The 27007-nt window shown below is 48.4% G+C and overlaps 1 protein-coding gene across 11 annotated transcripts in view; it reads left to right on the top strand.

Annotated features, from left to right (window-relative positions):
- The window catches only part of Plekha7 (pleckstrin homology domain containing A7), a 185333-nt gene that overhangs the window by 122088 nt on the left and 36238 nt on the right, over positions 1–27007 (top strand). For all 11 annotated transcript variants that reach the window (XM_036190159.1, XM_036190150.1, XM_036190140.1 and 8 more), the window contains 6 exons: positions 4467–4578; positions 5274–5378; positions 8715–8787; positions 9842–9942; positions 14155–14330; positions 20765–21229. In XM_036190159.1, the coding sequence (XP_036046052.1) occupies positions 4467–4578; positions 5274–5378; positions 8715–8787; positions 9842–9942; positions 14155–14330; positions 20765–21229 (1032 nt within the window). The remainder of the gene's footprint in view (positions 1–4466; positions 4579–5273; positions 5379–8714; positions 8788–9841; positions 9943–14154; positions 14331–20764; positions 21230–27007) is intronic.

The raw sequence follows: 27007 nt of genomic DNA, 5'->3' as shown, positions 1-27007 counted from the left end.
CATCACCATCACCCAGCTTAATTTTCATTTTTACAGTACTAGGGATTGAACCCAGGTTTTCATGCATGTTGGGCAAGCACTCCACCACTGAGCTACATCAAGTCCCCTTTAACTGTTTAAGATGGACTCTCACTAAGTTGCCTAGGCTTGCCAGGAACTCACCCTATAGCTTTGAACTTTCAATTCCCCTGCCTCAGACTCCCGAGTAAGTCCAGGTTTTAGAGCATAGCCGCTGTTTATGGCAAGTCATTAATCTGTCTGGGGCTGAATGTTTACATCTTCAAAACATGAGTGATAAAACCAATTGCATAGTTGAGAGAATTCAGGGAAAGCTCCTGGCACTTAGCTGTTCATAACGCAATGCCTTGTCCCCCTGCTTGTGTACTTAGTGGACCTGTCCCTTGGGCTTGCTTGACCTGTCTGTAGTGACTTGCAGAAGGACGGGGTCCTGCTGTGATGATATGCCAGTGCTCAGAGCAAATGGCTTCCATATTTAGAAGGATTCTTGCTCTGCCCATCAGGGTATGTGCACTTTGTCTGGAGGCAGAGAAGGTCACTTCTTCGGGGTAGAATCCAGCCCTTTCCCAATGGGGCTTCTCCTGGCTGATTCCGTCTACTCTTCATTTCTTTTGTTTGCTTCTGACAGGAGGCAGCTGAGCTCAAAGTTTAGCTCACTGTTTTGAACTTCAGCCCACACCCCTGCAGCAAAATAATCTGCATTCATGTAGCTTAAGTGAGGGAAAGGGAGGTCTTTGTTTCAACCATCCCACTGTACTGGGAATCCAGACAGCACAGAAACCGAACAAGCAGGCTTAGAGTGAATAGGTCTTATTTAAGGACAGTAAGAGTCTGAGCATGCAGGTTCTGTGGTCTCCTTTGTAGGATGCAGTGTGCCTGAGGGCATGCTGATGGGGAACTGTATGTCTTCTGGGGACCTTTCTTGGGTGAAACTTAATAGTGGAGTATATCCAGGCTGAGGACTTGAGGACAGATCAATATGTCTGCCCAGCCATAGTCTTCAGTGGGGAACATGCCTGTCTAGTGAGCCTAGCTGAAGCAAATGGACCAGAACTCCTCTGTTGAATGACGCCTTGTTCACTCATTCTGGGTTTTCTTGCTTATCTATTCAGGAGGCTTCATAAATACATCATGGGTGCTCCTATGCTTAAATCAATGGGGTTAAACCACTCTGGAAACTTTCATAAGTGCCAATTTTTCATCCAACTGAGAAAGTTGTTTTGATACTACTTCTCATGTCTAATTTTGAGATGAGATGAGTTACTAGTTGTGATTCTAGTAAATAACTTGTGGTCATTTAGCCATCGTTTGGTATGACCCACGGTGAGGCATCTGGCAGACATCCTCTGAAGGCCAGCTTTGTCTTGATGTGTGTCTTGTTCTTTCAGAGAGCTGGGTCAGGCTGCATAGAACTCTGAAGGCTGTTGATTGAATGGGGGTCTTTCCTGCAGTGTTAGTAGTCGACATAGTCACCTCTCTAGGGCAGATCTGGGGTTTCCTTTCCTCCCTGCCTCTCACTGTTTCTTGGAGGTCAGCGTGTGTCTGTAACCAGTCTTTCTCCAAACAAGGTCTCTCCAAAGCTGGCTCCTTCAACAGGAGCTCTGTCCTCTTCTCACCAAACCTGTGGCCAAGCTTTGTCTTTCTCCTCATGCTGTTGGCTGAGGGAACTCCCAGCCAGCTAGCACCCATAGCCAGGGCTAAAGGTAGGATGGCCAGACGAAGGCAAAGAAATGGCAACGTACTCACTCATCCTGGGTTTCCTGGGCCAGCCACAAATCCATATAGTCTTTTTTTTCTTTGTCCTGTAGAGAGGGCATGAGGGAGCTGTCAATAAAGAGTGTCATGTTTCTTTAAGATAATTTGGATAATTTAAAAGTGATGGGGCATTCAGGAGGCAGAGACAGGTGGGTCTCTGTGAGTTTAAGGACAGCCAGGGCAGTGACACAGAGAAACCCTGTCTCAACCCTTCCTTCCCCTAAAGAGAAAATGATGAGGAAAATGTTTATATTAAAGTGTATGAGTGTGTGTGTTTGTTTTTTGGTTTTTGTTTTTGTTTTTCTAAGACAAGTTTTCACTATGTGTTTCTAGCTGTCCTGGAACTCACCATGTAGACCCTGCTGGCTTTGAACTCACAGAGATCTACCTGCCTCTGCCTCCTGAGTGCTGGGATTAAAGGCATGTGTCACTGTATCTTGCGCGTTAAAATACTTTAAAACATTGGGTATAAATAAGATCATGAACACATCACAGTTACAGAGAAAAACAAAAAACAAGCAAACAAACAAAATAATGCCCCCAAAATCAAAGCAGTCATATCAGAAAGGACAGGCATAAATAAATGTTAAAATATTTTTGCTCTGGGTAGCAGGATTATGGGACATCCCTCTTCTCCTTTCACCATTCAGGTTTCTCTTGTATTTTCTTTAATATCCTATAATGTTTCTATTAGTATCTCAAAGGAAAATCAATTGAACTTAAGTCACAGATAAACATTTTATGAGATTGGCGCTTATGTCTTGAATGTGTGTGTGTGTGTGTGTGTGTGTGTGTGTGTGTGTGTGTCTGTCTGTCTGTCTGTCTGTCTGTCTGTGTCTATGTGTGTCTATGTAGGTCAGAGGACAGCTAATAGGAATTGGTTCTCTCTTTTACCATGTATGTCCCGGGTATTGAACTCAGGTCCTCAGACTTGGTAAAGACAAGCACCTTTATCCTGTCTCACCCACCCGTTGGGTCTTAGATTTCAATGGAGAGGTATAACCACCCTAACAGACAACCGAAGAGTTCTCCTCCTTTGTCCCTCTCTCTGGAAAGCTGGGCAGGAGCAGGTCCTAGGAAGATAGTCGGTTGTCCTGCTTAGAGGCAGAGCTAGGACAAGACAGCCTCACAGAGCCTCTTCCCACCTCCAAACTGTGATTTTGCTACCACAGCCTCTGCTAAGGGAGAGGCCAAGCCTGGTGACATTCCCCATCTGAGCAGTGAGCAGTAACAACATTTTGGCTGGGATGGAAGCCATGGGCAGGGCTTCTGGATGAGCCTGGCTGATATGGAGTCAGCCAGCTTGCCTGGTGCTTAGTGCGGCTGCCATTGCTGAACATCTCATGGGGCTGACCCACTGGGAAGCTGATGCCTGCTACAGAGGAGGCATAGCAGCCACACACTTCTGCAGAGAAGTCCCCTCCTGGGGCAATATTGGTGTTGTGACCCAGAGCACTACAAGAATCCATGCCCTTTGAGCAATGGTGATACCTGAAAGGAGCATGGTATCTCTAGGTGAAGACTAGACTTTTCCATCACACCCTGTAAAAGTAAGTGATGTGGGACATTTTGAGCACTTTTCTTTCACCTTCGTCTGGCCTGAATCTTCTAACTCCATCTTTTCAGGGTTCTAGCTAAGTCTTTCAAAGTAATTTTTCTCAACTCCTGAAGCAGGAAGCCTCAATGTATTGTTTGTAGTCTGCATGCTAATCACCTGCCTGGATCCTGCTGCCTATTGGAGCAGCAGGCAAAATGCAGCCAAGGAATGCCATGGTTTCTGCTTCCTGCTCAGGACAGCCTATAGATTGTGGAGCCGGCAGGGTCTTGCCGTCATGCATCATGCTGTTCAAGGATAGTTACTGAGCTTAGGTGAAGAAGGCATTGATACTTCTGTGTAGGAAAGACTGGTACAGATATGGGCTCCTTGGAAGGCAGGTGAGAAGGATGTTCTTCCACATCTCTTTAGAGTAGTACACCAAGCTCTGGCCCTCCCACAGCCTCTCGGCAGGAAGTCCAAGTGGCTGGGATGCTGATGGGGGAAGCACGAGGCTTCCTTACAGTGGTCTCACATATACTTCATGACTCCCTGCTATCCAGTCATGATACAGGGGTTAATGTCTCCAGTGGCTCTATTTTGGGGCAAATGGAGTGTTCCCAGAATAGGACTCTTTGTTGAGTAGTCTATTTTGGGAGGCAAGCCCCACTGGTGTTTATGTAAGCATTCTCTGTGTATATCTGGGGGTGTGGATGTGTGCGCAAGTGATTTCTTGTTACTAATTATAAACAGCTTCTTTTAGGAGTCGGGGAAGTGGAGGTGTATGTGTGTAGGGTATGATGACTCCCTCCTTCTGTTAAGAGTATTGTGTGCCTTGAGCAGTTGCCAGGGACACCCTAGTAGGAGAATGAGTGTGGGCACCTCAGGACTACAGACAGTGAATGCAGTGTGCACCTTTTTCTGGAGTGTCTGGCTGTGCTGGTGTGTCCATCTGCCATCTTTTGGTTCCCTGAAGCACAGAGACAGGTGGATTTTGTGGCCTCTGTCTACAATCTGGGAGCAGACAGCCCCCCAAAAAATGGGACCTGAGTTGTTCTGAGGCCAAGCAACCAGCTCCAGCTTGGGACAGGTCGTAGACTGGACTTCCCACTCTGCAACTGGGCACATACTCACTGGATTCCCCTACATCTCCCTGCAGACCACACCCACACATGTCGAAGCAAGAGAGAAACCAAAGACCGTCCAGCATGGTCAGTGAGACATCCACAGCTGGGACCACGTCCACCCTGGAGGCCAAGCCTGGACCCAAGGTGAGCCCCTGGTCACTGAGTTCTTCCTGTCCCTTCTATATTTTTCTAAGCCCTTTGGTAACCAGAAGTCCATTTGATTATCACAGCTTTGTGGGGTATACCCATGATAAATGCTCCCCACAAATTTCAGATCAGGAAATGGAGGCCAAGAAGGTTGTGGGCCTTGCCCAAGGAAACAGATGGTTGCTGATAGACCAAGACTGGTGTCTAGCTCCTTGAGTGCATTCTTCACTGTCCTGGCGTGTACTCAGAAAGCAACACCTCTGTTCAAATGGGCTTGGTGTTAGATCCTGGCAGGTTTCAGTGACAGACAGGCTTGAGGAAGGGAAGTGCCCAGAAGTTTTTGTTCAAAATGTCAGATCTCTGACTTAGGTAAACCAGATTGACGGACCAAGTATTGGGTACTAACAAAGTCAGGGACTGAAAAGTGGCTTCTTCATTCCAGAATGCCAAGGCAGCAGTTCTTAACGTTAAAGGGAAAATCCCTCGACCTATCTCTATGTGAACCAGTTGAGAAGTTTGCTGTATCTGGGGCTTGCTGTCTGACTGGGAGGGACGCTCTGACCAAGGCCCACAGTGAGAGAAGGTGCTGTCACTTAGAGGATGCCAGAGACCACCAACAGCCCTCCTAACGCACAAGCATGTGTGTGCCCCTCTAAGTCCCTGCTGCTAGAACTGAGGTCTGCTTTTCCTAGATCGTCAAGTCCAGCAGTAAAATGCACAGCTTTGGGAAGAGAGACCAGGCCATTCGGAGGAACCTCAATGTCCCGGTGGTGGTGAGGGGCTGGCTGCACAAGCAGGTGAGGAGGCTGACTGAGGTGGGAGTGAGGTGGAAGAATGGATCTTGCTTGCTTCTCGTCTTCGGCCCGGGGAGGCTGTGAATAGCTGGAGAAACTTCTTGTTCCCGATTTGTTTGGGGCAGGTGGGCTCTGCCCACTGTGCCCAGTGACCTGTTCATTGTTTATGAGTGAGCTGTTTGCTCAAGGGTTGCAGTTTCTCTTCCCCAAAACCACTTCACCACTTTGGCCCCTGGTGCTCTTGGTGACGGGCTTGGTCAATGAGGTGTAGGGTGATGGAGATGAAGGGGAGGGGCTGTGTTTAGAGCCTAGGCCAGAGTGGGAGTGGATGAGTCAGCCAGCACCTGCCTCCTAGCGCTAGTACCTTTGTTATCGGTTGGCTACATCTGTCCCTCGCCTGGGATGGATGGCTAGCTCCCTAGTGTGCGAAATCCAAATCTGCCAAGTTCACCACTTGCTCCTTCCTCAACCCTCTCTCCAGCCACTTTTCCTGGATGTTGGTAATAAGGAGCCATCACTTACCTCTCGGGTGTGCCAGGAAGAGACCTCAGCACCTTCACCTACAGCTTCTGTTCCCACATCTGTTTAGCCTGTCTCTTGAGGCTATCCTTCACCTTTATTACCCCCATACTGCCCCCATTGCTTTGTCTCTGGTCTTCCAGCCAGCTCCGAGCTCCTAAGTCCAGAACTATGTCTCCTTGGCCCCTTCCTTTTCTCCTTGCCATTTCTTCATTCAGTTGCTCCCCATGTCTGTGCCATGTTTTGTGGGGCTCACACAGCATGCATGAAGAGGTAAATAGGTTCCCTCAGGAACTCATCACATGCAGAGGGAAACAAAGAAGGCATCTTTCACCCCACACTGTCACTCATCCTCAGTCTGTCACCTACCACCATCTACAGAAGCCAGTCAACTCCAAGAGGAATGAATCCCGCCTGAGGAAAGCATTTGTGAGAAGTGCTTTGCACTGTACCTGTATAGGAGGGGCTCCAGAGGCCCCTTCCTTGGAGAGAAGTCCCAGATCCCTTCCTCTGCCTCTGGTCACATGTCACCTTTCACAGCTCTGGTCTTTTTACCTGCATGTCTCTATCTGAGTAATTCTCCAATCTGGCTTGCCCTGTTAAATAAGGACACTGGTTGGAAATGTGGCAGGAAAGGGAAAGGACTGTGAATAATTCTTCCCACCTCCCACCCTTTTGCTGCTCTGCTTCCATGATGGGTCTGTTCAGAGCATTGCAGATTCACAGCAGAAGGAAGAGCTGTGTTCGCACAGCCCAGGAAGCCTCCTCCAGAAAATGGCATTTGAACCATATATGGAGGATGGCTAAAGGCCCACCAGTAAAAGGGAAGCAAATGCTCTCTAGACTGTAGAAATCATTTGCCCGTTTGCACACTGTAAAGCTGACCATCAGATGACAACATCAGGTTAATCTGCTTTTGGTACTTTAGTATGTGTTGGGGGAGGGGAATGCATGGCAAACAAGCCTCATGTCATGTTTAGAGTTAGAAACTGTTCTTCTGTTTTAATTCAAGCCTGTCAAAAACTTCTGAGTAGGAAAAGGCTTTATTTTTATGTGTATGAATATTTTGCTTGCATGTATGTATGTGTACCATGTTCATGCCTGGTGAGCATGGAAGCCAGAAAAGGGCATCTCATCCCTTGACACTGGAGTTTCAGATAGTTGTGAGCTGTCACGTAATTCTGAGACCTGAACTCAGGTCCCCTGCAGGAGCAGCAAGTGCTCTTGACCACTAAGCTATCTCTCCAACCTCAAGGAAAGATGTTTAACCGGCTAAACCCAACTCTGAGAGTCTCCTAAGCATTGGAGAAAACTGGCATCTAACATTGCTATTTTCCTTGTGACCAAGTTTTTGTTGTTGTTGTTGTTGTTGTTTGTTTGTTTGTTTGTTTTAAACTTCTATTATGAGAAAATTTGATTGCAAAGAGAATTCTTACCTTTACATTGTCTGGAAAGAAAATAACAAAACCAGTCCTGTGGTAGAGAATGGAATTGGTTAACTGAGAGCTTTATTTCAATTATCTAACTTAAAATTATTCAATGCTATGTAAATTCACTTTCTAATCAGAATGAATGAAGATATTTTATAGCCTAGATCCTAAAACAAAACCAAAACACTTCATTTTTAATAGTTATCAGTAGTTAACTTCTATTTTTGAACTTTCCTTTCTAGAAGTAAATGGGTTATAATAATTTGTTCCTAGGAGACCAGAAAACCTTGCTTCCTGTGATAAACCATCAGTGAGTCAAAGTTAATGTCTATTTAAAGAGTAGCTTTTCAGTAAGATATTCATTGAAAGAGGGAGGAAATTTAAGCCATTAGTTAGTCTAAGTTTAATGTCCTGTTCAAAGAGTAGCTATTCAATAAGATGTTCATTGGTTTATTGAAAGAGGGAGAGAATATGGGGGCCAGATATGTGGCTCAGTTGGTGGAGTGCATGCAGGGCGAGCACAAGTCCTGGACCAGATCACAGGATCACATAAACCACGTGTGGTGTGATGGGCTACATGAGACCATCTCATTACAAACAAAAGAGCAAAAGGAAAAGGAAAGAGGCATGGCGACACATCTTTAATCCCAGCACTCAGGAAGCAGAAGCAAGTGGATCTCTGAGTCCAAGGCCAGCAGCTTGATCTACAGAATGAGTTCCTAGACAGCCAGGGTTACAGAGAGAAATGCTGCTGAGAGAGAGAGAGAGAGAGAGAGAGAGAGAGAGAGAGAGAGAGAGATATATGAAAAGTTGGACCTAAGGTTAGTCAGTTCTTAGCACCCACATCAGTGACTCACAATGTCCTATAACTCTAGCTCCAGGGGATCTGACACCCTCTTCTGGCCCTTGTGGATGGACACACACACACACACACACACACACACACACACACACACAAACACAGAGAGAGAGAGAGAGAGAGAGAGAGAGAGAGAGAGAGAGAGAGAGAGAGAGAGAGATGGGGGTGTTAAATACATTTAAATGTGTAAATTTATTTTAAGTGCATGGGCATCTTTCCTGCATGTATATTTGTGCACCATGTGCATGCCTGGTACCTGTGGAGATGAGAAAAGGATGTTAGATCACCTGGGACTCCAATTACAGGTGGTTATGAGTTGCCATCTGGGTTCTAGAAATTGAGCCTAGGCCCTCTGGAAGAGTAATTGGTACTCTTAACTGCTGAACCATCCCTCTAACCCCAAAAATCAATCTTAAAAAAATAAGAATGTAAAAGAGTAGCTATGGGCAGGCGTGGCTCCAGGATTAGTTTTACATGAGTGGAGGCGTGGAGTGGAATGGGCTGCCCTGACTGATTGTTTGTGCTTTGCAGGACAGCTCCGGAATGAGGCTGTGGAAAAGACGGTGGTTTGTGCTCGCCGATTACTGTTTGTTTTATTATAAAGGTGAGCTGGGGTCACAGAGCACCAAGAGTTCTTTGTGCTAGAGAGACTGGTGAGGGAGTCCAAATGGGAGCTTCTCAAATCTCGTTGTTGGAACAGTGGCCTGCAAGAATGTTCTCTGGTGTGTATGTCTGGTGACTTGAGCTTTACCCATCCAGGCCCCAGAAGTTCAAGTTGTTGAATTCAAGTAAGAGTCAGTTATGGTCTCGAGACCCAGAGTCACATGTGTTTTGCCCCACTTGGACTTAGGTTACCTTGGAGGCCCCTGGGGAGCTGGAAGCAGTGGAACCACCCTGTCTGGGTGTCTCCTGTGACACTGGACAGGGCACTTGAACATTTATGGAGTTCTGTATAAGGCCAGGGACTAGGCAGTGTGGAATCTCAGAATACGGAAGAGAAGGACAAGTGTAGACTCCGCTGAGTGCTTTTGAAGACACCGAAGTCCATAGGTTCTTCAGGGGAAATAGCAAGTGCTTGTCTTTGGGAATTCTGGGAAGATGATTTAGAAGGCTTAGGATTTGCATTTGGCTTTTAAGGGTGGGTAGTGCTTTGTCTTCGTGGGAGAAGACACACTGGAGGAAAGTTCTAGATGCAGAAGGAGGTGGAAGGACAGACACATCTGTATGGGCTGGATGAAGCTTGCATAGGGATTATCCTAGGAGATGAGGCTTAAGAGGTGGGAGAGGGCCAAATGCAAGGGCTGCCACAAAAGGGCGGGGACATGGGGCCTAGTATTGTGTCTGGTGGAGAGGCATGTGTGTCTTGAGTGCAAGAGCAGTAGGGCTAATTCTGTCACTGCAGTGATGGGTGGCTGGTGGATGAAGGTGCAGAAGAACAGACCAGAAGTGCCACCCTTGTCTCTGCTCCACAGCACGTGGCAGGGTGAGCTGACAGTGCTCTTGTGCCCTCTCTGCCCTCAGGGAAAGTGCCCATGGGCCTCACCTCTGTGGTCCCGTTAGTGCAGAGGTGCTACAAGGGAAGGAGACAGTGCAGGCTGGGGAGACGCAGCCTAGACAGGATTCCCAGATGTTGTTCTGATGTGTTTTTCCATCCAAAGACAGCCGAGAAGAAGCAGTTCTCGGGAGCATCCCTCTGCCCAGCTACGTCATCTCCCCTGTGGCCCCGGAGGATCGCATAAGCCGCAAGTATTCCTTTAAGGTATTGTCCTTCTTCAGTCAGTCAGTCATCTTAAGAAACTGTTCTCAGGAACACCTTCATGGACGCAGCTGCCTTGGGGGAGCGGGAAAGGAAGTTAAAGGCTAGAGTCTCAGACTCAGGATGACAAGGTGTAAATGACTTAAGAATAAAATCATGGCCAGGCATGGTGCGCCCACACCTGTCATCCTGGTATCCAGGAGACAGAGGCTGGTACTCTGTGAGTGGAGGCCAGCCTGGGCTGGTCCACGGAGCCTACTGACCTACTATAGCCACTACCTTTTTTTTTTTCTTAATTTTTCTTTAAAAAAAAAAAAATAGGTCATCACCCAGCCATGAAGTTCAGCCCCTTCTAATTCATAGACCAGGAGCTGCTCTGAAATCATTTGGTTCAGTGGCTTCTAAGTCTTCCCTTTCTGTTGCTGTGAAAGACACCATGACCAGAAGCAAGTTACAGTTTCAGAGGGATGAGTTCATCAGGGCAGGGAGGTGTGGCGGGCAGGGCAGCAGAAGTAGAAGCCGAGAGTTCACATTTAAACTGTAAGTACAAACCAGAGAGAGGGAACTGGCAGAAGCTCCAGGTCTTTAATCTCAAAGCCCGCCCCCAGGAGCTTTCTTCCTCCAGCAAGGCTGCACTAACTGAACCTCATCAGATAGCAGCACTTTGGAGCTAAGTGTTCAAATACCGGAACCCGTGGGGGATGCTTTTCATTCAAATTGCCACATTGGGGTTGAGTATCACCAGGGGTAAATCACTGGGGACCAGGAGAGACAGCCTGTGGAGGGGCTGTGTGCAGTTTACCTTCACACTTCATGGTAGGGTGTGAGATAGATGCCGATGTGTCCTCACTCCTCCTCTGTACTTCAGCCAGTGGTCTTTCCAAGATCTGATCACATCCTTTTGCAGCCCCAGCTTGGCTCCCTCAGTAGGTTCTCGTTGATCTTTAACTGAACACAAACCCCTAATGTGACCTGCAAGGCCCTTCCCTTTGCTCCCCCAAGCTGGCCATGCTGGCCTCACCTGTGAAGATGTACACTAAGTGATTTTGCTTCTCGGCATCTGAGAGTCTTTTCCTCTTATCTAGGAGTTGCCTGTCAGGAGGAAGGCAGCTTGAATGTCTATTCTTAGATGAGTCCAGGTCAGGTGGTGTTCCCCTTTTCCCTCTTCCACAGCGTCCCAAACCTTATGCATATGTGTGCATGCATGTGTGCGTGCATGAATGTGTGTGTGTGTGTGTGTGTGTGTGTGTGTGTGTGTGTGTTTGTATGTGTGTATGTGGCGGCTACAGTAAGTATGCACGTGTCCACATCCAGAGGCCAAAGCAGGACCACAGGTGTCTTCCTCTCTCCATATCCTCCTTATTGTCTGAAACAGGGACTTTCACTGAACCAGAAGTGCACCATTTTGACCAGGGTAGTGTCTAGTGAGCTCTGGGGATCCACTTGCCTCTGCCCCCCGCCCCCGCCCGCACAGTGGGGTTATAGCTAGAGCCATGTGCAGCTTTCTGTGGGTTCCATGTATTCAGGTCCTCATGTCTGCAACAAGTGTTTTGCCCACTGAGCCATCTCCGCAGCCCTTGAGCCTCTTTGTTTTTAGTTTTTTTTTTGTTTTTAGTTTTTTGAGACAGGGTTTCTCTGTGTAGCTTTGCGGCCTGGAACTCGCTTTGGAGACCAGGCTGGCCTTGAATTTACAAACATCCACCTGCCTCTGCCTCCCAAGTGCTGGGATTAAAGGCGTGCGCCACTGCCACTGCCTGGCTGCCCCTGAACCTCTTGATAACACCTATCAGTGTGACAATGGTAGCCACACTGCAGCACTCATCCACAGGCATTTGTGAGTGGTGTTTGTGAGCGGCCGTGGCCTCATGTAAGGCTGTTTCTCTGCCTTCTAGTACAGTGCTTCCCACATGGTAAACACTCAATAGATGGTGAATTATTGTGAGGGGAGTACACTTGAAAATATGTCAGTCAGTTGGTGGCCTTTGCATGCTCCTTTATTACCCATGTAGGTTCTTGCTGTCCTGAAATCTGATCTTGGGGTTTGAGGAGGGAGGATCTGGGCTTCCTTCTGAGTATCGTGGTTAGCACAGCCGTGTTCTGGGGCAGGTTGTTTCTGAGGTAGATGCTCCCCACTCTCGTTCCTTCTGGTGTAGTCTGGTTTCTATTCAGTCACATAAAGTTGCCTTATAGGGTTGTGATAGCTGAGGAGCGTGGAGCTGAGAGGAAGGGAGCATCCCCAGGACCTCTTGCTGGACCATGGATACCTCCTCAGGCACAGAGCACTTTGAGTTTAGGTCACTGGGCCAGATTCAGGGAACTTGTATCTTTCTTACCTTTACAGTCAGAGCATCTGATTGCCTCAGCACAGGCAGAGCACAGCTGGGAACCTGGTCTTCAGGTGAGCAGCTAGGCACAAGGCTCTGTGCTGTGCATGACTCCTGTGGTGGCTGCATGCTTGAAGTGTGTCCTAGGCTAGTTGCTGGACAAGGCTGGCTCTCAGGTTGCTCTTAGCGCAGGGACTTGCTCTTTTGAAAGGCTGCACTGGAGACCTTCCTGCATTTGCATCTGATGGGCTAGTGACTATTGGTGAAATTATTAAGGCCACTCCACGTAGTTAAAAGGGAGGTTTATTTTGTGGGGTAGCTTACAAATGAAGGGATAGGTTGCAGGGTCTGGCAAAGGTATGGCGCAGTCCGGCGGTGTTCTCTGCAGAACTCTGCTGGGTCTCCCTCCAGCGTCTAGGGTCCTGGAACCAAGCGAGGCCTCTCCTTTTGATCTTGGGTCTTCAGCTTCCTCTCTCAGCCCCGCCTTGTGGGCGTGACCATTACCAAAGCCTCCATGGGGATTGGAACTTCCAGGCCAAGGCTGGGATGGCTACCCACTACAAGTGACTGCCCCAGAACCCTCTGTGGTGTGCAGAGAATCTTAGCCTCATGGTCTAAGAGAACCTGTCTAAGGATTTCTGCTGGTGCATGGGAAGGCGTGCACAAGTCTCTTCTTGTTCTTATTGCTATAGCTCCTGCTTGCTAAAACAGAGGGGACCGAAAAGACACCTAAGATATTCAAAGTGGGGATATGTGGTTTCTTCTCCCACTGTGGAGACCCTGGCTGCAGGCAAAGTCTGCCCAGTCTCCATAGGCATGGTTAGGTAGACTCAGACATATTAATGGTATTTTTTGCCATAATTAATGTGCACTGTGGGACTTGGATGTCGAGTGTGGGGAGAAGTAAATGCTGAAGGCGTCTCTGAGAGGATTTGTCCATGCATACTGAAAGCATGCTACTCCCCAACTTATAAGTGTTTCCTCTGACTGGTCACTGGTAGGATCTGCCTAGATCCCATTACAGAATTACCTGCATTTTGTATAGGGCCTGTAAGCATTACACAGAGAAGCCTGGGCTGGGAGTTAGACCAAAGTTCTAACGCTTCACTCACATTCATTCATTCGTTCAGCCAATAGTGAGCATGTACCATATGCCAGGCTCTATTCTTGGTTATATGGTAGTGAGCAAAACAGGAAGTTTCCTTTTCGTGTGAAGTTTGTAAAAGAAGCAGTGTCTGGTGATGGTAAGTGCTCTAAGAACCTCTTCCAGATGTGGCATGTGGGAGAGTTACTGAGCCTTTCAGATCCATTTGCCTCATCTGCAAAACAGGTCTGGCCCAGCCTCTCCAGGCTGCTGGTATTAAAAAGAGACTAAAATTTTGGGCAGGAGCCACAGGATGGGTTCTTTCATGATTTTCCCTTTTCTGCAGCATCTTCCTGTGTAGATGGGGTGAGGTTTTAACTGTAAGGAGGCAGGCCACTGCCCTCTCAGGCTCAGCATATGGTGGTGTTTCCAACTAGAAGCCCTCAGAGTCACTGCTCTTTCTAGGCTCCCCACAATGTATAGTCTTGAGGGGCCAAATGCACCAGCACTGCAGAATCCCAGTCAGATGTTGGTTGGCTCTGCCCAGATCCACAGTGTCTTTAAAAGACAAGAGCTGCTGCTTTAGGCACACATCACGTCTCATGCCAGTTGAAGCCCAGGAAACTGAACCACTTCAGTCTTGGAGTCTGGCAATCTAAGAACATGGCATCTGGGTGTGACAGTTTTCAGATGTGAAGACAAACTGGCCACCGCTGGGGCTTCATCTAGCGGGGACACAGCCGATGTTCCCCCTCTTTCTTGCTCCCAGAGAGAAGGTGTGATAACCTGTCTGTCCTCCTGCTACAGGCTGTGCACACAGGAATGAGGGCGCTCATCTACAGCACCACCACAGCGGGCTCCCAGGCTGAGTACTCGGGCATGAGAACCTACTACTTCAGTGCTGACACCCTAGAGGACATGAACGCCTGGGTCAGGGCCATGAACCAGGCTGCACAGGTGCTGTCTCGGTCATCACTGAAGAGGTCAGTCCTGATGGAGGGTTCCCAGGATGGGGGCTAGAAAAAGTCCATGGAGCTTCAGTTCTGCTCTTTGTGCTATGTTCAGGATGGCCATCTCTCTCAAGCACATTCTAGAACAAGTACTTCCAGGAGAATGTGCAAATGCTAGCACGCCAGGCTGGAAGCGGTGTCTGGTTATGTTAATGCTTGTGTCCCCATGGTGAGTAAAGACAGCAGAGAATGCTATTGGCTATAACAGGAGAGTACTCTAACAGAAAGCACCACATGCCCAGGACTTTTGGAGATTAATTACTTCAAGATTTGGACATCTTGATGAATTACAGTTGATACTTGGTTTTGCAAGGGATTCTTATCTTAAGCATTTTCTCTGAAAATTACACCCTTTTTTGCTCCCAACAAACTCATAAAATTCCATCATGTTTGCTCAAGTTTCCTTCCCCTTCAAAAGTTGGAAAAACTCTTGCCTTCTGAGTCAGAATAAAGACATGGTACCGTTTTTTTCCCTTAACCACCTGGGAGATGAAATGTCAACCAAACAGAGACTCATTAACTGTTCTGGGTTTCTAGAATAAGATGCTCAGACGTTTGGTTAGTGACAGTGTATGTTGGGTAGGACAGAATCTTCTCACTCCTCCAGTCTGGTGGTCCACTGACACCCTCCCTCCCTGTTAGTGGTTGTGCCCCCCTACCCCTGCATCAGCCTCCTGTCTTGTAGTTCTCACCCAGATCTTCTGTCCTGTACCGTGTTTAGGAACATGGCATCTATCAGGTCTGTTGCTTGCAGGTGCCTCTAAGGGGTGGGGATTATTGCTTCAGGTTCCCGAAGAGTTCAAGATATACCTAGCTCTAGAGCAGCTGGATTGGGGCTCAGAGACTGTCATTCTCTCAGGCTCTGGGCTGGGCAGGTCTTGGGAACATCTGGATCTGAGGGTGAGAGGTAGCACTTTTCAGCTGTGGCCATCCTGTTTGGAGCCCAGCAGCAGAGCTAGGGGCTTGCCCGAGAAGCACTGAGATGCACCCTCAGGCTGACCTCAGCCACACCGAGGCTCTCCACCACCCATGGTGGCCAGAGAAGGCACTCGATGATGATGCCACTGGCCCTTCAAAACACATGCCTCACCCCTAGGACAAAAGTGGAGTCCTGTGGGCCACAGGGACTGTAGCAGAGGGTCTGTCCCATGAGAAGGCTGAGGGCATCAGGCTGAAGACCTGGAAATGGCTTGTTGGGATGAGTGGCAGAATACTAGTGGCCATCACTTAGGCTGGCCAATGCACCCCTAGCCTCCTGCTATATGTAGTATTATCTTTTTAATTTTTATTTTATTTTGTGTGTATGGATATTTTGTCTGTATGTATGTATGTCTGTGTATGCCTGGTACCCACTGGAATTAGCAGAAGGTGTTGGATTCCCTGGACCTGGAGCTATAGATGGTTGTGAGCTGCCTTGTGGGTGCTGGGCATCAAATCCAGGTCCTCTGGAAGAGCACCCAGTGCCCCTAAATTCTGAGCCATCTCTCCAGACCCCTGCCCAGCCCACCCTCCATTCCTATTGTCTTGACCACCTCCTCCCAGGACTTGGTCTCTGCAGCTTTTCAGATGTGGGGTTAGATTCTAGCTCCCTTCCCCACCCACCACTGACACTGTGTGAGAATTATTTGTATTTTTCACATGTCAGTTTCTCACAGTTCTTAAGACCCTCCCAAGGATTAAACACACTTAGCAAGGAGTCTGAGATGCAGTCAGTACTCTGTGTCAGATACTCTGGCTTCTGTAGCTCCTGGCATAGTTAACACCATCTGCCCTTTTTTTTTCTATGCACCCTTCCAGTTTCAACTGTGAGTGTTTGAGAGAATCACACACTCTTCTTTGCCAGTGTATCTCCTAGCAGTGTGCTTAGCTCAGCCCCAGCTCCCGAAGCCCTCCCTCTTCTTCTAGCCTTCTTCCAGGGAATTCCTTTTTACACCTCCTTGGCTGCACCTGATTTTCATCATCTTGTTTCCTACACAGGTTTCAGATCGCTGTGATACACACCCCACCCCACTTCCTGGGTTGGAAGGGAGATGAGGTCCCATCCCTGCCCCCCCTCCGTTTCTATATTCTCACCATCACATCTGGACCTCGTTTGATTCCCTGGGGCTGTCTTGACATCCATCTTCCCACCTTGTCTAAGGATGGGGCGGCGTCTCTCCCCAAGAGCCAAAGCACTGAGCAGGGAGGCCCGTTTGCATTTGCAGCTCACAAAATGGACAAGTGAGGGCTTATCAGAGGGTACCTCAAGTCCCCTCAGCTTCTAAGCTTTGCTTCCAGTCCTGTCTTGGGACTGAAGGAACTCAATTCTAGTCACCTTTGGAATAAAATCCCATTTCCTTGACAGGGCTTTTGAAGCTGGCACATATGCCTTCCCTATTCTCTGTGCCCAGCCACCTGGACCTCCGTGAACTTAGACTTGCACGTTTGGTCATCTATTTATCTTGTATTCTGCAAATATTCATGAAGGGCATTTGATACTGAAGTCGTAGCAGGAGGAGAGGTAGTGTCTGATCAACCTGCATTTGGGAGTGGGGGAAAGCGCACGTAAGTTGGTAAGATGACTTTTACCATGACTAAGTGTGACTTGGTGAACTAAACAGTTGTGAAAACTTTCTACCTGTAAATTTCTCAGGTAGACTTGGCTGGGGCTGGCAAGATAGTTTAGCAGGTTGAGGCACTTTCTTCCAACCCTGACAACCCAAGTTCGATTCCCCAGGACCCACAAGGTTGAAGGAGAGAACCAGCTCCAACAGGTTGATCTTTGTCCTCCACACCTGCACAGTGATACATTGCTCCCCCAACACCCCCAAAGAAAAGTATTTTCAAAGGTTGGAATGACAGGGTACAACGTGGATACTGCTCTGGGATTCTGTGTAAGGAACCAGCCTTCTCAGAAATGGCCCCACATTCAAGCTCTCTGTACTTTCTCTGGCCTTCCAGAATCTGTTCACCCTGGGTGATGTATGGCTAGACAAGCTGCAGCAGAAGTACTTGATAAACACGTTTTCAGCCTTGTGTCTGCAGATTTTGGAGTCAGATCTGATGGGGTTGGAGTCCCATGTGTGTTACTGATACTGGGTCTGGCACAAGATGGTTCGGCGCTCTGAGTGTCACTTTCATCCAGTCTGTGGGTTTTAGTGGCTGACAGGAAGAGACAGTGATGTGCTTTGCTCAGGGGTCTGCCTTGTGAGCAGTGATTACCTCAGCACTCCCACTTACTGCCCCTCCCTTCCATGAGAGACGTGTTGTAAGTACCCCCACGTGGGGGTGTCCTCAGCCTCCCTAGACATGGCAGAGCTGACCTGGCAGTGTTGTTGCAGGGATGAGAGGTGGGCTTTGTCAAGTTCCTGGCACACAATATGACCTTGCACATATGGCAACAATGCTTTAAAACGTGTATGACCTGGCTGAGACGACTGTGGAGTTTTCAGCTTCACAAAGGATTTTGTCGATGCCACTCTGATGTAGGAGTGACTCACTGGGGAGACAGCTGAAGGCTGCAGAGTGTCCTTAGCACAATCAGATCCACTGTTGTAGTTCAGGTAAAGCAGAGCCAGTTGAAGAGGAGTGGGAGATTTTTCCCTGGGGTGAGGCCGGGGGTTGCCCTTTTTAATGGAGAGGGAAGAAGGAAGTGACTCCGGCCTCCATTGCTCTCAGCGGCTCCTTCCTCAACGCTAAACACTAACAGAGTGAAGGAACCTGCCTGCCTTCCAGGTACTGTGAGGCCCCATCTCCTCAGTCTTGCACAAAGCTATAGATGGTGCCCAGGGTGGGTCCTCGCTTTGAACTCACCTCCTTCTGAGCCTGGGAACCAGTGCTCAGGACTCTAGCAGAAACCCATCTGGGAAGGGTTTATGACATCCCAGTTCTAGACCCCTGTGGTCTGGTGGCCAGCCCTCTGAATGACAGAGTCATCAGCAGTGAGGGCCACTTCACCGGTTCCTGCCCTGTGCTAAATTGAACAGTGCAGATTTCTTTTGTGACAGGTCTTCTGATTTAAGAAGTCATGTGGTAAATTATTGAGAATGTAGAGAGACCAGGAGAAAACAAATTGGGGGGGGGGGTTAAAGCCCCTGACTTAGTAAGTTGTTTAATGTTGAAGTCAGGCAAGGCTAAGGAAGCAGGAAATGCTGCTTGCCTACCTGAGTCACAGACTGAACATTTGGGGCATAAAGGTGTCTCTTAAGTCCTGGAAGCCATGAGGATAAGGAGCTTTGTAACCCCCAAATCTTAGGGGTGAAAACAGTACCAGACCCTTGTCTCTCAACCACTCCCTAGAGGTTTATTCTGCAGGAAATTCTGGTGTTAATCCAAATATAGATGTAATTGTCCCCCCATCAAATTGATTTCTAGGAAGTGTTAGCATGTGTGGAAGGGTGTATCCTCCTTCGATGTACAGTAAAAACCAAGATTTATTGTTATAATGTTAGCTCTGAGATGAGAGGACACCAGCCAACTCCATGACTTTGGGGTCAGCAGTGTCTCCTCCAGTCCTAACGAGCGCATGATAGTGGAGTGTTTGTCGGACTGCTTATCTCCAGTGCATGTAGTAAGAAGATAGAGCTACTTGGAGATGGAGATAGGGCACAGTTGGTAGAATGCTTGTCTAACAGGCATAAACCATGGGTTCCAGCCCTACCATAGCATGTACCAGGCCTGGCATCCCAGAACCTGAGAGGTAGAGGCAGGCTTCCTCAGCTACATAAGAGTTTGAGAATAGCCTGGAATTTGTGAGACCCCCCCCCCCAAAAAAAAAGATACAGCTCTTTGGGTTTCCAAGCTGGAGTGACCACTTGGCAGTGTGGGAACACATGAAAGCACAGAACCACTGTGCCTCTCCCAGGATGAGCCAGGAGGCAGCTGTAGAGCACAGCCTGTAAGGATGAGAGACAGTGTTGTGGACAGAGGCCAAGGTCAGCACCTCCAAGCTGCTGGTGGGGTCCACTGACAAAGGGGAGGAATAGAGGCCAATCAAACCACTCAGCTATCCTGTGCAACAGAATTTCTCTGTGAGCTTACAGTGAGACTTGATTTTAAAGTATTATTTTGTGTGTGTCTGTGTATATACAAATGCAGGTCTGCATGTGGCATTCATAAGACAGCTTCCATCCAGTTGATTCTTTCCTCTGCCATGTGGGTTCTGGGGATAGGACTCGGGTTGTCAGTGTTATTGGTGGTGCACGTTCAAGGTCAGCCTGGACTCCTCCTTGAGGCATAGTGTTGGCAAGGCGGTTCAGCAGGTGAAAGCACTTGCCACCAAGGCTGACAACCTGAGTTCTGTCCCCAGGAGCTACATGGTGAAAGGAGAGATCTGACTGTTGTGAGCTGTGTTCTCACTTCCACACACGCACCATGGCACATGTGCACACACAAAATAATAGGTAGACAAACAAATAATAAAGAATTGTAGGGAAGCTGGGCAGTGGTAGCACACACCTTTAATCCCAGCACTCAGGAGGCAGAGGCTGGTGGATCTCTAAATTCAAGGCCGTCCTGGTCTATACAGCGAGTTCTAGAACAGCCAGGGCCACACAGAGAAACCCTGACTTGGAAAAACAAAACAAAAAATTGTAGAGAAGTACAGGTAAACTTTATTTCCACATAACTTGGGATTTCTGTGGAGAAGGCATTTGAACCTTGACAGTGGCAGGTGAGACTGCTTGCCAGGCTCTGCAGCCCACACTTAGACCTGAACATGAGAAGCAGCCCTGTGCGTTCTTCTGTCCCCTAGACTAGAGTGAGTCTGCACTCATCCTGGAAAGCTGAGCTTCTGGGTGGTCACAGGGCTCTCATCACCGTGTTATAACTACAGCGGGGGTCCTGCTCTGTGCTCCCAGATCAAAGTGCCATCATAGAGCCATGTATCTGAAGGGCAGAACCTTTTCACTGCGGAGCACAGCTAGACTGTGCCCCATCTGAGTTCCTGCTCATTTTTCCACCTATGCTGGAGTGAGTCCGTCTGACTCCAGCGAGCCATTGTTCTGTCTTGAGTGGTGGTACTACATACAGAACTGGGACCTGTCCCTTGGAGGACAGTGTGGGCAAGCCTTGACAGGTGAGCCCTGCCCAGTGTCACAGAGCCCCTCGTCTAGCCTCAGCTCACACCTTTAGTAGTCACCCAGTGGAGGTGAAGGTGGCGGGGTGAGGCTGGGAAGGCAGTGGGAGACAGACACTAAAGTGTGTGGTCTGGCGTGGCAGTTTCAGTGTGGTGATTGTGTTGGGGAGCAGTCCTTTTACACTGAGAGAGTGTGTCAAGGGCGGCTTTCTGGAGGAGGTGGTAGTTAAACCAGGTCCCCTCAGCAGTAGAAAGGACTGGGCGGGGAGGGGGGCAGGTTCCAGAGATGAGTATAGAATGCCATCGGGGGTCCTGGCTGTGGTGTGGGCTGAATATACTGCTGCCTTTACAGGGACATGGACAAGGTGGAGCGGCAGGCCATGCCACAGGCCAACCACACCGACACCTGTCAAGAATGCGGCCATGTGGGACCTGGGCACTTGAGAGATTGTCCTCATCGAGGCTGTGAAGACTCCTATGGCTTCGACAGGAGGGAGCCGGAGGAGGAGCGCTTCCGTTCTCAAAGAGACCCACTGGAGGGCAGGCGGGACAGGAGCAAGGCCAGGTCCCCGTACTTGCCAGCTGAGGAGGATGCCTTATTTGTGGATCTACCCGGTGGTCCCCGAGGCCAGCAAGCACAGCCACAGCGGGCTGAGAAGAATGGTGTGCCACCTGTCTCTTATGGCCCAGGAGAACAAAATGGGACCAGTGGGTACCAGCGTGCTGCTCCTCCCAGGGCCAACCTGGAGAAACACAGCCAGAGGAAGATGGCCCAGGCAGAACACTGGGCAAAGGCTCAGAAGGGGGATGGAAGGAGGTCAGTCATGGTATTGATATGTGCTAATGAACATGGTAACGGTGTGTGTGTGTGTGTGTGTGTGTGTGTGTGTGTGTGTGTGTGAGTGAGAGAGAGAGAGAGAGAGAGAGAGAGAGAGAGAGAGAGAGAATAGCTGTCATTTCCCCAGTACCTGCTCAGCTAATTAACCTCTCTACCTCTATGAGAAATACCGTTAATAGCCCTCCAAGGAGGGGTGGTAGCTCTAATTTATAGACCAGAGGGATGGGCTTGGAGAAGGGAAGCAGCCTGCCTAGGACACACAGAGTTTAAAGTGTGGTCTGGGGACAAAGACGTGGCCAGCAGTGTCACTAACTGGTCAACTCTTACACTGCTGCCCCTCTGCTTCTGAGGAGTCCCTATAGACTCTTGAAGGCACTGAGACCCAGCTGTCACCCCCAGATGCCTGGAGGAGTCCAGGAGGAACCTAGGCTCTACAGACACTCGTCCGTCCTGTCAGGGAGTACAGGGTCCACCTATGGCTCCTAGCTGAGGCCTGTTGTCAGAGGTGGGCATGGTGTCCATGTATGTGTGGCCCACAAGGCTGTGAACACACTAAAGAACTTCATTTAGCGACATGGCTGTGGGACTGACCAGAGGGAAAGGCTTCTGTGTTGTAACTAAGAGACTTGCCCCTTCTCCTTAGGAAAGAGCAGGTGTCAGCTCTATTTATTTAAATGTCGTGTTTTACTGAAAACAAAAGGCTGTGGCCCCAGAACAGAGGGAGTGGTACTGTTGTCCTTGGTGCTGAGCCGTGAGGTGACCCATGGCTGAGTGAGCTTGCAGAGCCGGTACAGTCATATCATAGAGCCTCATAGTTCAAGGTCAGGCATTTAAATTAACAAAAAGAGCAATAGGAGGAGTGACTGGAAGGGTTTATACAGGGAGTGATGGGCTCTGATGACATCACTGCTACTGAGCTGGGAGGAGGTGGCTGCTGCAGCAGCCCAGGACGGTAATGTCACACATAGAAACAAACAGATGAGGTTAGAAAAGGTGGTGTATGTGTCCGTGCTTTAGATATGCATGGTGAAGGGGAGGGGGTGAGAATAAGCCCTAGAATTTGGACTTGAGCAAGTGAGTAGCAGCTGAGATGAGGAAGGCTGAGGAAGGTCTTTTTTTCTTCCAATGAGTGTCTTTGGCTTAGGTAGGGACATCTTGTATTGCCCATCTCGATAGAGCTAATTTCTTTTTTCACTTGAAAAAAATTTTAAATTGTGTGTATAGGTGTTTTGCCTGCATGTATGTTTGTGTACTAAATATGTGGCCAGTGCCGACAGAGGCCAGAAGAGAATGTTGGGTCCCCTAGAACTGGAGTTAGAAACCGTACCATGTGGATGCTAGGAACTAAACCTGAGTCCTCTACAGGAACAGCAAGTGCTCTCCACAGCCAAGCTGTCTCTCTATACCCTTTGCTCGCTCTCTCTATTTCTCTCTCTCTCTCTCTCTCTCTCTCTCTCTCTCTCTCTCTCTCTCTTATCTCACTATGTAGCCCAGGCTGGCCTCAAACTCACAGAGCTCTACCTGCCTTTACCTCCCAAGTGCCATGATGAGAGATGCGCACAGCACAACCAGGCAGAGCTAGTTTCCAAGTGTAGGCCTAAGGCAATTGACTGTAGGAATGAAGGAGTCACTGGGATGCCTGGCCAGTGAGAACCTTTTATAGGACAAAGTATTTGCAAAAAAGCAAACAACTGAGGTTCTAACTGATGAAATGTGTCTCCATAAGCCTTTCTGACAGCCCACAGACCTCCCTTACTCCACTACACACAATGGCCTGTCCTGCAGGAGGCATGGGGGCGGCATGTATCAGGGGGCCAAAAGGGTGAGTGGTCAGTACGGGAACAAGAGGCGGTAGCACTGAGGGCTGATGGTGCTAGCATTCCCCAGGATGTGAGGTAGGAGTTGGTGCCGTTCTTACCTAAAGGGCAGGGGGAGGGGCAGTCATCCGTCCATAGAGAACAGTTCGCTAGCCTCAGAGGTCACTGCAGAGCCCAGTGGTGGAAACTGATCTTAGTGGGATCGAAAGTGGGTCACAGTGAATCAGTCCTGAAGTGGGTCCCGAAAGCAGAGTATAGAGGAGAATGGCCATCAGCCCGAGGTTGCACCATGTCTCGAAAGGACTGCATCCTACATTCCCAGATGTTTATCCTTAAAGATGTATGTAGCTGGCCTTCGTGACACGTATCTGTAATCACCAGAGGGTAGCTGTCAGTTCCGGGCCAGTCTGTTCTACACTCACATACTCTCTCTCTCATATATATATATATGTGTGTGTGTGTGTGTATATATATAATTGTAATGTCCAATAGTGAGTGACAAATGGATCTGGCTGCTTAATGAAGGAACTTGATCCATTTTCCATTTGAAAATGCAGAGAAAGAAGCCGGCTATCTCTGCTTTGTGTATAGTTAAGACGGTGCTGGCCTCAAGTCACTGGACAGAGCACGTTGTAGCGTTGGAAGGAAGACTATTAGACTGCTTTGGTCCACATGGGGAACTATTTCTAACATCCCCATATTTTGAGATACATCTCTATTGCACTCCCTATCACTTAACTCTGTCGGAATGGGGTTAGCAAGAGTCTCCCATACCCTGAGTCCTCATATTCTTTGAGCTTGTTTTTGAAACTCTAGCCTGCTATGTCCACCTGCACCAGTGTTTAAAGTAAAGTGCACTTGTTAAATAAAAAGGTGGGGTGGGGCCCGGGATTAGAAGTGGATTTGGGGGAACACAATAGGAAACGAAAAGCCTGCATGATTGATGTGGAAGCTAGGGTGAGGAATTCCTGTAGCACACATGAGTGGTCACCAAGTTGATCTTATGCTCTGATGTGACTGTATCTGGAGCGACTTTCTCAGGATATCCTGTTTAACTTTTCTGTTCTTGGAGCCACAGAGCAGGTAAGAGACCAGGAGCTCCTGATCCTGTCTGTGGAAGGCCAGGCTGGACACTTGCCTGTTCTCGGGGCAGAGCTTCCCCAGGAGCGCCCGCCTGCTCCTGCTCCTGCCGCCTGTCGACCTGTCCTGGCTCTCCCTCCATCAGCCAGTTCATTGTTACAGTTGGCCGCAGGAGCCAATGCCCACCATCATCTTAGTATCTGAGGTCACCCCAAATGGCAGACAGTGCGTAAATGGAAGGCATGGACTGGAGCATGGGCTCGGCATTTGGGGCACTGTCTGGTGGGGGAGTGGGTAGAGGGGTGCTGTGACCATCTGAACATGGTAGGCAGGGCCGCACGTGGGCTGGAAAGACAGAAGGAGCTTGGCCGGGACATACTTTGCATACTTCAAGTTTTACTTCAGGCGGAATGAACAATGGTTACAAAGTCCTGGCCTCCAGGGGAAGCCCCACATTTTTATTCCAGCCGCCACCTCTGAGGATTTGGGTGCTGCTACCACATCAGACATGGGCTTTGGGAAAATGAATGAAAACTCTGCCACCTAGTGGCAAGCAGGCACACTTGCATGCTAGTCAGGTTTTGGCTGAAGAAATCTTAAAATTACCCTGACTGAATGAAAAGAAACTATTAAAGGGAAGCTACCATATTTGATGGCGCCCATTTCTACTCCTCACAATGATCTAGTCAGAGGTTCTTATTACTCACGTTTTATAAAAAGGGAAGTGAGACTCAGAAAAGACACAGACCTGAGGTCAGACAGATACAAGTGATTTTATGTTTGTTTGTTTATTTATTTAGTTTTTTTGTGAGACAAAGTTTCTCTGAAACAGTCCTGGCTATGCTGGAACTCACTCTGTAGACCAGGCTGGCCTCGAACTCACAGAGATCTGCCTGGCTCTGCCTTTCAAGTGCTGGGATTAAAGGTATGAGTACCACCGCCTGGCCCTCAAAACTATATTTTAGATAAGGTCTTGAACCCAGGGCTTTGTGCATTCTTTGCAAGGATTCTTAGCAACTGAGCTATATCCTAGCCCTGTATTTAAAAGACTTTTTAGATTTATTTTATATGTATGAATGTTTTGCCTGCATGCATGTATACCATGTGTGTTTCTGCTGTCTGCAGAGGTCAGAAAACAAGTCTGAGTCCTTGGAACTGGAGTTGCAGATGGCTGTGAGCCACCACATGGGTGCTGGGAATTGAACCTGGGTCCTTTGCAGGAGCAGCCAATGCTAAGGCTTCCCTCCATCTTTTACTTTTAACCAAAAAGGAATAATTATGGAGTTAGAGAGATGGGAGTTGGCAAGCTTGAGAACCTGAGTTTAGCTTCAGTCCATATAAATGCCAGGTGTTTCACTAATGCACTTCCAGTGTTAGGGGACAGACAGATGGATCTGGGAGCTCACTGGCCAGCGAGCTTAGTCTGAACAAGAAGTTCTAGGCCAGTGAGAGACACTGTCTGAAGGGAACAGGCAGAGTGTTAGAGCAGGATACTTGATGTCCTCCTCTGGATACACACATGTACATGGGCATCCACACCCAAATACATGTGCACACACACAAACACACACACATACATGCATCATGCATCTTAAAAAGTAATAATTATATATTGATGGAGTAGATGGGACATTCTAGTATGTGCATACATTGTGAAGTGGTTAAAACAAGCTAATTAATACTCATCACCTCACCCACATATATTTTATGTGTGTATGTGGTGAGAATACTCAGTCTTGAAGTATATATCATTAGTAGCTGTGGTCACCATGTTGTGCAGTGGGGCTCTAATACATGCTCCCTTGATCTGGTTGAAGGTTTGCACACACTGACCAACATCTCCCTCTTTATCCTGCCTTCCCCAGCTCTGGTAACGACAGCTTTACTCATTCCTTCTCTGCGTCCCACGGAGAAGTGAGAGTGTACAGTGTCTGGCTTAACTCGGGAACCTGCCTTTTGAACGAGGCCTTGGGTGCTGCTGCTGCCACTGCCTCCACTGACCATGCTTGGAGTTACATCGGCCCAGAGCAATGTCTGACACACAGTAATACACTGTGTACAAGTTTGCTATGTGACGTTGATAAGACAGAACCAGGATTTGAACTCTGGCTTCTGTAACCCCAGAGCCTCTTCTCTTTAAAACACTACAATACCTTGCAGATTAAACTAAAAAAGCAAACAAAAAACAATGAATTGTGTGTGTGTGTGTGTGTGTGTGTGTGTGTGTGTGAGAGAGAGAGAGAGAGAGAGAGAGAGAGAGAGAGAGAGAGAGCGCACGCACATGAGCAGGCACATGAGAGTGCCACAGAGCACATATAGCAGTCAGGAACACTTTAAGAGTCAGTTCTCTCCAGCCACTGTGGGTTCCGTGGATTGAGTTCAGACTGTCAGGCCTGCATGACAAGCACGTTTACCTAGGAAGCCATCTCACTGGCCATAGCCTCAATTTTTTTAAATTTATGTTGTGGATGTTTTACCTGCATGTGTGTCTGTGCATCACCACACATGCTTGGTGCCTATGGAAGTCAGAAAGAGGGTATTAGATCTCTTGGAACTAGAGTTACAGATAGTTATGAACCCTTTGTGGATGCTGGGTTTGAACTTGGGTCCTCTGGAAAAGCAGCCAATACTCTGACTGCTGAGTCATCTCTCCAACCCCTATACTTTTTTTTTTTTCCTTATGATAAGGTCTCCGGTATCCTAGGATGGCTTGGAACTTACTATGTAGCTGAGGATGATCTCGAACTTCTGATCCTCCTACCTCCACCTCCCTCTTGCTGGAATTATAAGTATATGCCACTACATCTGGCTTGGATTTTAATTTCTTTAAGAATTTCATATTTTGTCCCTTGCTGCTGCT

The sequence above is a fragment of the Onychomys torridus genome, chromosome 1 (assembly GCF_903995425.1).
Source record: "Onychomys torridus chromosome 1, mOncTor1.1, whole genome shotgun sequence".
In the NCBI taxonomy this organism is placed as follows: domain Eukaryota; kingdom Metazoa; phylum Chordata; class Mammalia; order Rodentia; family Cricetidae; genus Onychomys; species Onychomys torridus.
Note: the sequence above shows the minus strand (reverse complement) of the source record. Positions and strands in the feature narration are given on the sequence as shown.